General features: G+C 40.0%; 2 protein-coding genes across 4 annotated transcripts in view; both read right to left on the bottom strand.

Moving 5' to 3' along the window:
- The window catches only part of LOC148345719 (uncharacterized), an 8,774-nt gene extending 7,450 nt beyond the window's left edge, over window positions 1-1,324 (bottom strand). The window contains exons 1-2 of the mRNA XM_088325841.1: window positions 548-1,324; window positions 1-448 (exon numbers count right to left, since the gene is read on the bottom strand). The exon at window positions 1-448 is cut by the window's left edge and continues 211 nt beyond it. Coding sequence (XP_088181967.1) covers window positions 1-448; window positions 548-1,324 — 1,225 coding nt within the window. The remainder of the gene's footprint in view (window positions 449-547) is intronic.
- LOC148345718 (rho guanine nucleotide exchange factor 18-like) overlaps window positions 1-13,390 on the bottom strand; it is a 58,508-nt gene that overhangs the window by 9,699 nt on the left and 35,419 nt on the right. The window contains exon 19 of one of the 3 annotated variants that reach the window (XM_088325832.1): window positions 3,480-3,745. The exons of 1 other annotated variant lie outside the window; for it this stretch is intronic. In XM_088325832.1, coding sequence (XP_088181958.1) covers window positions 3,683-3,745 — 63 coding nt within the window. In that variant the 3' untranslated portion in view covers window positions 3,480-3,682. Of the gene's footprint in view, window positions 1-3,479; window positions 3,746-7,752; window positions 7,771-13,390 lie in introns of those variants that run through there. One more of the 3 variants, XM_088325835.1, reaches the window with a different exon arrangement.

Here is a 13,390-nt window from a genome sequence, read left to right as displayed (position 1 = left end):
CCTCCTTGTCACCAGATCTAAAGGCAAGGTTCCGTACTTTTAGTTGTTTTCGTATTTCAGCAGTCATCCAGGGCTTCTGATTGGCACGGGTGCATATAGTTTTGTTATTGCTGACGTCTTCTGCGCATTTACTGATGTAGGCTGACACAGAAATGGCGTACTCATCTATATTTATTTTGTTGTTGTAAGTGGCAGCCGATTTAAACATGTCCCAATCAGTGCAATCAAAGCAGTCCTGTAGTGCCTCCATTGCCCCCTCAGACCACACCCTCACCTGCTTCACTGTAGGTTTTTCTCTGGTCAGCAGGGGCTTGTATGCTGGAATTAGCATAATAGAAAGGTGATCTGATGAGCCAAGGTGGGGGCGGGGGGCTGCTTTATATGCACCTTTGATGTTTGTGTAGGCCAGGTCTAATGTGTTCCTACCTCTTGTAGCAAAGTTTACATGCTGATGGAAATGCGGGAGAACTGTTTACATATTGGCCTGGTTAAAGTCCCCCGCCGCAATAAAAATGCACTCGGAGTAAGCATGCTGCAGTTCACTCACAGTTCGGTAGAGAACGTCCATTGCCTCCTTCGTATTAGCGCTGGGGGGCACGTACACGGCAGTAATGATGGTCGCGCTAAACTCCCTCGGTAGGTAGAACGGTCTGCAGATCACCGTCAAAAGTTCAATGTCTCGTGAGCAGTGTTTCGAGATTATCTTCGCATTTTTACACCAGTTGTTGTTGGTATAAATGCATAGACCGCCCCCCTTGCTTTTGCCGGTGAGCTCGCCGCTTTTATCAGCGCGGAAAGCAGTTAGCCCCACAATGCTAACAGCGTCATTCGGGATAGATGAGTTTAGCCATGTCTCCGTCAGAATTAAAGCACAACAGTTCGTCAATTCGCGGTTCGATGTTAATTCCACTTGTAAATGGTCCAGTTTGTTGTCCAGGGAGCGGACGTTGGATAGGAAAATGGATGGTAGAGGCGTTTTGAAGGGTTTAGCCTTCATCCGAGCCGTTAGCCCGGCCCGACAACCTCGTTTCCTTCCCCGGTCACATCGCTTCCGCTTGCCACTTTTACTCGCTGCTTTGTAGGCCGCTGCGTTCTGTTGACGTAGCACTCCGAGGCTAAGTAAACACTCCAGAGTGATCGTCGAAATTTGCGCTGGATTTCTGGATGTTCGCATATCCAGCAAAAAACTGCGATCGTATATTAATCTACAGTTAGAGTTGTCTTTGTTCGCCCTCATAAACTGAGTCGAAGATTGGGGTTTTTGACTAGAATGTGAGAAACTGTCGGGAGCAGATCCAGCCGCCGCCATAGAGGGCGCCGCCATTTTGATAAATACATACACACACACATATATATATATATATATATATTATATATATACACACACACACATATACACACACACACACACACACACACACACATATATATATATATATATACACACACACACACACACACATACATATATACATATATATATATACATATATATATATATATATATATACATATATACATATACATATATACATATATATATATATACACACACATATCTATATACACACACATATCTATATATACACACACACACACACACACACACACACACACACAGGCTTGCGAAACTATTTGGCCACCTTGAACTTGAAATTTCAGACTTCAAACATCAAGATGGAAAACTTATTTCTTGTGAAGCATCAACAATAAGTAGGACACAATCATGAAGTGGAACACACTTTTTGGGATATTTTAAAAAAATTTCACAAATAAAAAAACGAAATTATTCAGCCCTTTTAATTTCAGTGCAGCAAACTGTACAGAAGTTCAGTGAGGATCTCTGAATGATTTAATGTTGATCTAAATGACTAATGATGATAAATGGAATCCACCTGTGTGTAATCAAGCCTCTGTAAAAAATGCATCTGCACTGTGATACTCTCAGAGAGCATCGTGAAGAACAAGGAACACACCAGGCTTGTCCGAGATACTGTTGTGGAGAAGTTTAAAGCTGGATTTGGATATAAGAAGATTTTTAAACATCCCAAGGAGCACTGTGCAAGCAATAATATTGAAATGGATGGAGTATCAGACCACTGCAAATCTACCAAGAACGGGCCGTCCCCCTTAACTTTCAGCTCATACAAGGTGAAAACTGATCAGAGATGCAGCCAAGAGGCCCATGATCACTCTGGATGAACTGCAGAGGTAGGAGAATCTTTCCAAAGGACAACAATCAGTCGTATACTGAACAAATCTGGCCTTTATGGAAGAGTGGCAAGAAATAAGACATTTCTGAAAGATATCCATAAAAAGTGTCGTTTAAAGTTTGCCACGAGCCACCTGGGAGACACACCAAACATGTGGACGAAGGAGCTCTGGTCAGATGAGACCAAAATCAAACTTTCTGGCAAAAATGCAAGACGTTAAGTTTGGCGTAAAAGCAGCACAGCTCATCACCCTCAACACACCATCCCCTAAGTCAAACATGGTGGTGGCAGTATCATGGTTTGGGCCTGCTCTTCTTCAGCAGGGACAAGGAGGATGGTTAAAATTGATGGGAAGATGGATGGAGCAAAATACAGGACCATTCTAAAAGAAAACCTGCTGGAGTCCGTGAAAGACCTGAGACTGGGACAGAGATTTGTAATCCTCCTGTCCGGCAGTGTCGTAGAGTCCCAACAAGTACTGCTTTCCTCCCACGTTGACGCTCACTGCGTAATGATCAAAGACAGCTGGGACATATTCCTCCGGAAAAGCGTCGTTGGCATAGCTCATGAGAAGACAGGTTTTGCCCACTGCGCTTCCAACAAGACAATGATCCAAAACATAAAGCAAAAGCTACAATGGAAAGGTTAACCAAAAAACATATCAAGATGTTAGAATGGCCAAGTCAAAGTTTAGACCTCAATCCAATTGAGAATCTGTGGAAAGAACTGAAAACACAACTGTTCGACTTACGAAAAACGGCAAATCCGAAAAAAAATTTCGGGATGTAAAAAATATCTGGACATTGCTGTAAGTTAGATTTTGTATTGTGCACAGGACAGTACTGTAGTGCTTCTTTGCGCTGCTACCGGCGCTGTGAGAGGTCACTCACCATCCTAGTTCGTGTGTAAACATTCTATACTGTATCTCCGTACTAACATTATGTATGTATGTATGTATATATATATATATATATATATATATATATATATATATATATATATGTGTGTAAATGTGTATATGTGTGTATGTATCCGGTTTCTACTTCCTGGTTCGTTTGTAATGTACACACACTGTACTGTATCTCTTTGAGACTTTTATTGTGTAATATTTCGTGCATCCATTCAATATGGTTGGTGTGAAGTGTAAAGAGGCAAGCCGTTTCATTTAAAAGTGGAATAAGAAAGCTTGACGCGGTTGAGAAAAAGGGTCGGAACGCTTTTTTTCGGCCACTTTTTACCACGGATGAGGTGCTCATGAAGCGCATCTTCCAAAAGTAAGTTATACTTTATTCATCTTTGTAAAGCATATAGTTTTATGAAAAAACTTGGAAGTGTATTGCAGTCGATGGCAGTGAATAACTAAAAACTTAATCCAGGATTCCTTTATCACAAGGGTCAGGAATGTATAGCTCGTGAGCCAGGTATGGCCCTTTTCATGAGTACATCTGGCTCAGAGAAAAAAATGAGAGCTATGCTAACTTGTAGTCTAGTAATCCATCGGTAATCACAGTCAATGGGGACCAGATCCCAACCTGCGAAAAGGGAAAATTTGCAAATTAGCATCGCATTTTCGTAAAAGACCCCAAGAATCAAACTTACCTTAAGAGGACATCCTTACCAACTAAAAGTATACGACTGTAACAAAATAGAGACGATAGATCTACAAATAAAAACCAAACGCAGAATTGCTGTTGAATTAATAATTTTTAATGTTATTATATAAAAGTGCAGCTATATTGGAGGGATTCTCCTTTCAGAGTAAGAAAGTGATTTTGAGAGCGGCTGGCTACCTGCATGCTACGGATGAGGTAACCTCAACTTCAGCTAGTTTTCTGCGATGATTAAAATACAACCATCCTGAATGTGGGGTTTTCCTACGATTTTTAGCTCCAGCTCATCAGTTTCATGGGTATTGGAACTGGCATAGGTGAGTTACAGGCTAGGCAGGTGTGAATTAAGAGAGATGTTAGCCTAGCCGTAGTAGTAGGCTTGACCCGAAGCCTCTCCTGATTCAGTCGATTCTTGGACCAGATAATAATCCGGGAGCACCTGCTGGTGATCACCATTTCTTTGCGCTCTTGAGACTTTCCATGGCAATTGTCAATTTATTAGACAAATTTCTTTTCAATGTAAAAAGCTGCTGAAAAACTAGCTGTAGCGTCAGCCGTGCTTGCCAGTTTGTTTTGGATACATCGACTTGTGGAACCGCACACCCAACACACAAACCTGCCCCCGTGATAGCATTTGTTATCTGCTAAGAACACAATGACGGCCATGTTTATATCAGTGACAATAAAGAAATTTCAATTCAATTTCAAATCCACCAAGAAGTGAACCAGCGATAACCGAAGCATGAGGCAACAATGGAATCTCTGTATATGGAAAGCAGAGAGGACAAAGTACATGCATTGTTCGGTTCTAAATCTATATAGCTGAGTTCCAACTACAGTTCACTACAGTCTCGGTAGCGCACCAACAGACCCCTTTTGGCTATATGTTGTTGAATTCCAGTTTATGAGAGCTCATTAAAAATGCATGTTCACCTTTGCAAGACTTTATGATGAAAACCCACAGAACAAACTGTGAACACTGAAAAACGCCAGACAAGCATCTTGAGCAATATGATTGGGTCAGTCGCAGGAGTGGCAAGATCTCTGTACACATAGCGTGCTCCCCTCTCTCTTGCCCAGCGCTCTCTGCTCTGAAGGTAAATACATCAGAATCCTTCTTGTTTGCAGTATTTTGTGACATTTTTATAAAACAACTCTGCTCGCACCTTGATTTGGAACCAATATTTATGACAGAAATGCGATGTCCATCACACAGAGTATCTGTATGACTTTTATATTTTTCAACCCCATTACAGGAAATAGAGAACTTTATCACAATACTCTCATTTTTCAAGACTGTCCTTTATGTTATGATTTTTTTTACCATTTTCGGGCCGGATTATAAAATGCCTGCAGGCCGTAGTCAACCCACCCTGCGAAAGGTGCTGCAGACTATGCCAGCTTGCCGTTTTTAGGATTGCAGGGGGAACCCAGAGAACCCAAAGATAAGACAGGGAAGCACAGGAAGGACACACAAACATAATTCTAGGAAGACTAGAGATTAAATTTTAACGCCAAATCCTCAAACCTCAGACCTCCACACTTGTAACCACATAATTCAATAAACGACACATCAACCCAATCTCATCATCTACTTGAGTAATTAGGACCTGTACAATTCAGGTCAAAGGAATAATCCCCAAGAAGACCACCTAGTTAAAATATCCTGGGGAAAAGTGGCATCTCAAGAACACTTTCCAGGGTTTGTCCTCCACACCTTGTAAGAAACTTCACAGGACATATTCACAGTCACTGCTCAGGACGTTGCCAAAATGCTCACGTATAAATGGAACATTTAAGACAGTCTGACATTCATTCGGCCTTTCACAGTTTTGTTTTGTTTTTGAAAAACTATACACCCAACACCTGGAGTAATATCTGCTATATACATCCATCTAGGTATGATATACCTGTATTACAAACCGAAGCGTCCTGGTTTAGTCGATTTCGCAGAATAGCGATATTGGTACTCGACCATAATATGTTAGGGATCGATGTTCAAACACAGAATTCTTTGAAAACAAACATTTTTTCCAATTACAGTAAACCATTGTTTTTTTGCAGGGGTTATGTTCTAAAAGGAACCTGTGAAAGGGCAAAATCTGTAAAGTAGGAATTTTTTTTTTTTTTTTTTACCATTATTATACAAATAAATACTCTATTTTACATTGAAACAAAATAAAAAAACATTTTACAGGCCAAATAATTTGTTTCAAAAAGTACTTTTAGGTGTTTGTCAAATGATGAATTTAATCATCATGGGAAGTGAAAGCTTTAGATGACACAGATTAGCACTGCCCACTGCAATTGGAACAAATGAAACACAATTCTACCCCCAAAAAATACAAAATCGTCCCTATGGTTTTCTTTATTTTCTATTGAACGAAGAATCCCGTAATGGAGACCAAAAGCCAAGTCACATTTATTTGTATAGCCATTAACCACTAATGGTCTCTTTACCGTCCCTTAGTGTGTCCATAAGTTTACCTTTATCTGCAATAGATGGCATATTTTGCTTCCAAGTTTGAAACATCACAAAATAGAACATTGGGGTCTCTTTTACTCACAATTTCTTAGTCATACAGTGAATTTTTTTTGTTTTTACCTAGACAACGTCAACTTCGGGTTCGCATATTTCACTAGGTTTTGCAGTAGTCTTTAAATGTATGTGTGCATTAATTGATCAGTCAAAAAATATTGCTGACCACAAATGTCACGCATTTCTTAAGACACCTTCTAATAAACTCTCATTCATCTTTGTTGGCATTTGGAATGTATTTGACACAGTATTTTTCTTGCTTTTATTATTTTTGTTATGCTTAACTAACATAAAACTGAGAGGACAAGCATAAAGCGCTGCTAAAAGTAAGATAAGACACACACTTGCTAACTTGTACTTAATACATAATTAATCGATAAAATATTCTTTTTTTCACATTTTTAAGAACACATTTAACGACGCTTCCACTATCAATTATTTTGAACTTGCAAGAGTTCAGGGAGAGAAGCCTTCAGATAAGGAATTCCAACCTATTTTAAGGCCTTTCCCTGCGGCTTCTGTTTTTATTATATCTTCATGGTTACAAATATCAGAGCAGGCCTAAGGGATGTGAAATATAAAAAAAAAAAACAGCATCACGATTGCCCGATAGCGACAATATGTAATAGTCAAAACAACGCACACCAGTGCGTAATAACAGTCAAAATAAAAAAAACTGGTATCTTCTGAAATCTTCTTTGCAGGTGTTTAATATTAACATCAGAATAAACTTATAACAAACTCAACTTGTCGTCAAAACCATTGTACACTCTTCTTTGAGCTCTAAAGGATCTGACTAAGAATGAGAATATGATATAGTCTTTGACTTGACATCCCTCTGCATTCATTAATCTCTGGACTCACTTTGATATAGTTTTAAAAGACTGACCGTGTCTGGAGTCAATCTGTGCAGCTGAGCATTATGGGAATCCCCAACCACAGAGAGGCCCCTTCAGTGGGGCAAAAAGTGGGCAAAAGTCCCCTTGTTCGACCCTGCTCCCTCCTCTGCCGGCCTTTCCTCCGTGAACACTGGCACTTGTCTTAGTACATAAACCTTCCATTGTTCTGTCTGCAAGGTGACTGGCATGGAGCAGCAGATTTCCAGGGCAGGAAACTGCGCGGAAGCAGGGGAACATAAACAGCCCTGACTGACAGCACACAAATAATTAGCACCGGCCGTCTTTCAGAGGCTTCTGCTAATAACAGACTTGCGCTGGCTAATTATACGGCCGGGTAGCTCTCATCCTGAAAACTGCCCGGATACTCCCAAAGCTGAAGGGCCTTGGTTAAAGCTACACAATGGACTCTCTTGAGAGGGTTGAAGACAGCAGAGTTAATCTAGGTGTGCAAAGGTAACATGATCACCTCAGATTGATCAAAAGGCCACAGGAGACGAAGCTCGGAGTCACTGAAAATTAAAATAAATATTTCATCAATGCTGATTCATATTTGCACTTCAACTTTTGACTATGCTTGGAAATGGTCCAATTCAGGGGTGGGAAAACTAAGTCATGTTGAGTTGATGAGAAATTAGCAAAGGGGCCAGGCTTCAAGACAAAAATTATTGATTTTATTTTCATCCTTAATATGCCGATAAGAGTATTGGTCTGATACTTTGGCAATGGATGAGGAAAAAAGTTAGCCTATTTTTCTAACACGTATTTTCGTATAAATATACACGCTGACATTTTTATGTAACATGTTAATTTTCATGTAATACTTCATTAAATAGGGCAGCACGGCAGCGCAGTGGTTAGCGCGTGTGCGGCACAGTTCTAAGGTCTTGGGAACCTCCTGTGTGGGTTCAAATCCAGCTACCGGACTTCCTGTGCAGAGTTTGTATGTTCTCCCCGTGCTTGCGTGGGTTTCCTCGGGCACTCCGGTTTCCTCCCACATTCCAAACACATGCAATTCAGGTGGATTGGTCCAAATTGTCCCTATGTGTGAATGAGCGAGCAAGTTGTCTGTCCCTGTGTTCCCTGCGATTGGCTGTCAACCAGTTCAGGGTGTCCCCTGCCCACTGCTTGCTGGGATGGGCTCCAGCACCATCGCGACCCTACTGAGGATAAGCGGTGCAGCTAATGAGATGAGACTTTATTGAATAGAACATTTCATCATATTGGTTTTGAAACACAAAATTAAAGCAGAGTGGCATGATAAGTCCCTTTTTTAAAAATCATTAAATTTGATAATATACAATTAGAAAATGCAAGATGATCAAGTGTTTTTTTTTGCATTACATTAGATAAACAGCTTGGTAAATACATGAATTATAAAAAAAAAACATTGCAAATATGAACAATTAAAATATAATGTTAAAAATGACATGTACGTTATTTAAATTAACATAATTCAGTACAGAATGTTTTACGAGAAATCTATTTTTATCGAGCAGCAAGGCAAAAAGGTACAGTGGAGACAAGAGTACTGTACTTATATTTGTACTTTTATTTATCATCATATCATTGATTTCTTTGTTTTGTGGGCTAGATTAAAAGGCCTGACGGGCTGCATGTTGCCTGGAGGCCGTTGTCTGCTCACCCTAGACTGTCTATGACATAACATGTCCCCAACATAAAACTGGTTAAAATTCTTTCAAAAGATGCCAAGGTTCTGTCCCATATAGGTGTTTTGGGGAGTGAAAAGTAAAATACTTTTTAGGGATCTTAAATTGGACCACTTTGGTCGGGTTTAAACAAGACAAGGACAATTTATGGACTAAATTCATGTTGGATTGGGTAAACAAAATCAATTTTTTGTCATTCTTTTTGGACTAAATACTGGCCAAAAATTATAAGAACATATTTAGCTCAAAATCAGAAGTCCAACGCCATCTAGTGCACAGTGGGAAGACATGAAGACATGTTATATTCGAATCACGCAAAATGCATTTGTTCCTGAGAAGTGGACTAAAAAGAATTAACTCGAATGGTGAAATAATCAACAACGGCTTATGGAAAACAAGACCAAGTCACTTATTAAACAATGACTTATGTTTGTTTCTTTATACATTGTTGTTTCAACCTGAGACACTTCTTGCTTTTAGCCCTGAGTTTGATGTTATGTGAGTGAGTATCCTGTTGGCAGGATAACACCTATGAGTAATATTACCACCTTCACCTACATACCTTTGACCACTTTCTTCAGCAATCAAAGCAGTTTGTGCAGAGAAAACATTAAGAGAGAGATGTTTGCCACATTATAATACAATTCTAAACTATAGTAGTACCTCTACATATGAACGTTTCAGCTTTTAAAGTAGCTGAACAGGAAAATATTGCCTCTAGTTAGAAAGGCATTTCAAGGTATTAAGTAAAAAAAAATCAGTACACAGTGCAGGCTGCTATTAGCCACTTCCAGACACTCCACTTTCGAACCTAAACAAACTGGCTATCGCTTAAAATACAGACGCTGCCTTACTTACAAACGAGATTCGGACAGTTCTTGACGATCGTTCATAAGTTGAATTAGTTCGTAAGTTGCTTCAGTGCTTGTATGTTTAAGGTTTATACAAGTATGTTTAAGGCTTTTATAAAGTAACCTGTATTGTTTTGTACTAAAAATAAACATTTAATAAAATAATATGCTCTATAAAAATAAATAAAGTAAAGTTTAACTTACTTTTAGAAGATGAGCTTCAAGAGTTAGGCGACTTCCTCCTCCGTGGTACAAAAGGACCGAAAAAAGCGTTCCGGACATTTTCTTAACCGCATCAAGCTTTCTTATTCCATTTTCATTTCAAAAGTAACAGCTCGCCCCTTTTTTACATTTTACACCAAACATGTTGATTAAACACATGAGATATTGAACAATAAAAATGTCAAATTTCTTAGCGGGCTGGAGATAGAACAGACATAGACAGTATAGAATTTTTACACACGAACTCCGAAGAGGAAATGTTCGTAAGTCGAATGTTCGTAAGTAGGGGTGCGTCTGTATGCCTAGCAATCCAGTGCGCATGTGTTATCCCAGGCCTTGTCACAATCACAGTGGAAAGTTCAGAGACGAGGAGGCGGTGGGGTTCCGTAAGATGGAGGGGAGGAGGACATTTTAGAAAAAAGTATTTGAATCTGTGGAAAGGAATCACCCCGAAAAAGTGTTGGCAAGTCAGGCTATCGGTCATTATGATGACGTTTGCCTCACGCATTTCTGACGTATTGTCAAAAGTCGGCAAAGCAGATGTCATTGGATCACTTTTTCCAAGAAACTCTTTTTTACATTATGTGCCTCACGTTTTATGTTTATTATGCTGTAATATAAATTAGACATGTATTTATCGCTTGTTATGATGCTCTTTTATGGTTTATTAAAACATACCATACTTTATACTTTTGCCGGGCTTTGAACAGATTAGCATATTTACATTTAAAACGTGTCTCTACTGTATTTACGCTTTCAGGTTATGAAGCTACTCCCAGAACAAATCAAATTCATAGGTGGAGGTACAACTGCATGTTCTTATTTTGTATTTTAATTCTATTTTTATCAAAATAGTATAGGGCTGATTGGGTATGTCACGGCTAAACATTAAAAAGGTCCCAAAACTTTTTTATCAAGGCATATATAAATATACTCGTACAACATTCTTGAATTTTGCAATAATTTACTTCTTCAACTTGATCGTTGTTCTCACAGTTTTTCCTCCTCATGATCACCAACTTTTTTGAAACTCAAACAAATGCAATAAGACGCACAACAAGAGCACTGATTCTCAACTCTTAAGTACTCCACAATGAAAAATGTTTTCTTTGGACTACATTTAGACCTCACTTCTTCATTTACATGTGATTATTTTTAAACTGTTAAATAAGCGACTATGACGAGCTAAAAAACGCAGCAACAGTGAATATTCCACAATCCACACATGTTACCAGCTCGGTAGCCTAGATGGTAGGGCGCCCGCTCCGAGACTGGGAAGTCGCTGGTTCAAGCCTCGGCCGAGTCATACCTAAGACTTACAACATTGGTACTCATTGCCTCCCTGCTTGGCGCTCGGCATTTAGGGTTGGAATTGGGGGGTTTGGTCACCTAATGACTAAAATGACTGCGCCCTGTTTGGCTGCGGCTCGTTACAGTTTAACTGTACGGGTCAGTATCGACATTTCGTTCTGTGTGCATGGTTACAAAGAATGACAATAAAAGTAAATTCTATTCTATTCTTTTCTATGTTAGGTAGGAGCATAAGGAAAGTCTACATCAAGCCCTCCCATAAGATATAAAAGCCCGACCCTGATCAGCGGAGATAATGCATGTAAGCCGTTTTTCTGAAATCTTCGCATGCTGCAACTTGCTCCATCGTCCCCATGCTAGGAGCATCTGCTCAACATCAGCGATGCACAAACAAGCGCAGAGGTGTGCCTGGCTACATTTTTTTGATGAAATCTAATTATAGCGCTGGGCAGCGTGGCAGCGCAGTGGTTAGCGCGTGTGCGGCACAGTTCTGAGGTCATGAGATTGAACCTCCTGTGTGAAGTTTGCATGTTCTCCCGTGCCTGCGTAGGTTTCCTCCGGGCACTCCGGTTTCCTCCCGCATTCCAAAAACATGCATGTCAGGTTAATTGGCAGGTCTAAATTGTCCCTAGGTGTGCTTGAGCCAGTGAGTTGTCTGTCTCTGTGTGCCCTGTGACTGGCTGGCAACCAGTTCAGGGTGTCCCCTGCCCACAGATAGCTGGGATGGGCTCCAGCACCTCCGCAACCCTACTGAGGATAAGCGGTGCAGATAATGGATGGATGGATAATTATAGTGCTACCCTTTTTGCTGATCCTGACTCCTAATGTTTAGAGGTAGGCATTAAAACAGCTGCTGGTATCGGCATGCCCCGGAGGCTGGAACACAATCACAGGTCTTGGCAGATGAAAAGGCTGTTAAATGTCTTTTTGATGAAGCAAGGGTGTGCCAGGAGAGTTCTAAATTTCCCAATAATGCGGCCCAGAAAGTCCCACAGCGCGGGCAACAACATACAGTCCAAACTCTGTTGTGCATGTGTACTAAACACAAAAAGGCCGAGTGAAAACAAATAGTGAGGGGGTGATGTCAGCGGGTGCTAACATGGACATGTATCTATTTGGTTTCAGGTCTCATCTTGCAAGATAATCTTACAAACAAATACAGTAATCCCTTGTTTAACAGGGTTTAATGGGTACCAGATCCCCCAGTGATATGTGGAAAAAATAGCCCCCACATCTCTATTTTCAAATTGCACTCTGACACCCCCACTTGCCCAATAAGCAATGGGGATAATGGATTGTGACTACGTGAGTACTGTTAGTTTTGGGTAGTAAAGTAAAAAACAAAAACAGTACCCACGCATGACAAAAGTTTGCTCTCTTGACCCCCGCTCACAACAATAGTCAACTGAGAATAATGGATTCTAGGCAAAATAGTGCAGTTTATTTTAGGTGTGCCAAAATGGTCCGCTCAAGTAGCCAGTAAAAAATAAAAATAACAAAAAAATAAATTAAAAAAAAATAAAACACAAACAGCTCTCAACACCCCCTCGACCCGACTGAGGATAAGCGGTGCAGATAATAGATGGATGGATGCTCCCTTCACAAGTTGACCAAGGATAATGGGGAAAAAAAACAATGAAAATACGCTATGTCAGCCTCTGCTCGCAGCAATGACTGGCCAGGGATAATGGTCCTCGGAACGTTTTTCAATCCGCAATGCACTGAGGCTGCTCAGTACAAATGTAAGGCAGTAAGAGATTAAAGTAGCACGTTAGTTATGGATTGTAATTAGAAGGTCTCTAAGTCATCAGGTGTCCAATTCTAGAATAACAATCCACCTCTTAGTTATGTTCAGTAATTTAGTGCTTTCAGTGGAATTTTGATCTTTTGATGTCCTAAAGATTTCAAGTCCTGCGTCATCCCTTTTTTACGTTTAGTTTAGTTACAGCGAGTTAGTGTTCCCAACATTTGTGTTGTATTTCTTTCACGGTTTATTCGTTTAATTTGGGTCCTTTCATAATCGGCATCAGAGGAGTGTTTGTATCGTTACCTTTCTTGTTATGTTCTCTGATCAAATT

Source organism: Urocampus carinirostris, unplaced genomic scaffold, assembly GCF_059441175.1.
Source record: "Urocampus carinirostris isolate Australia breed hairy pipefish unplaced genomic scaffold, RoL_Ucar_1.0 HiC_scaffold_31, whole genome shotgun sequence".
Taxonomy (NCBI): Eukaryota; Metazoa; Chordata; class Actinopteri; order Syngnathiformes; family Syngnathidae; genus Urocampus; species Urocampus carinirostris.
Note: the sequence above shows the minus strand (reverse complement) of the source record. Positions and strands in the feature narration are given on the sequence as shown.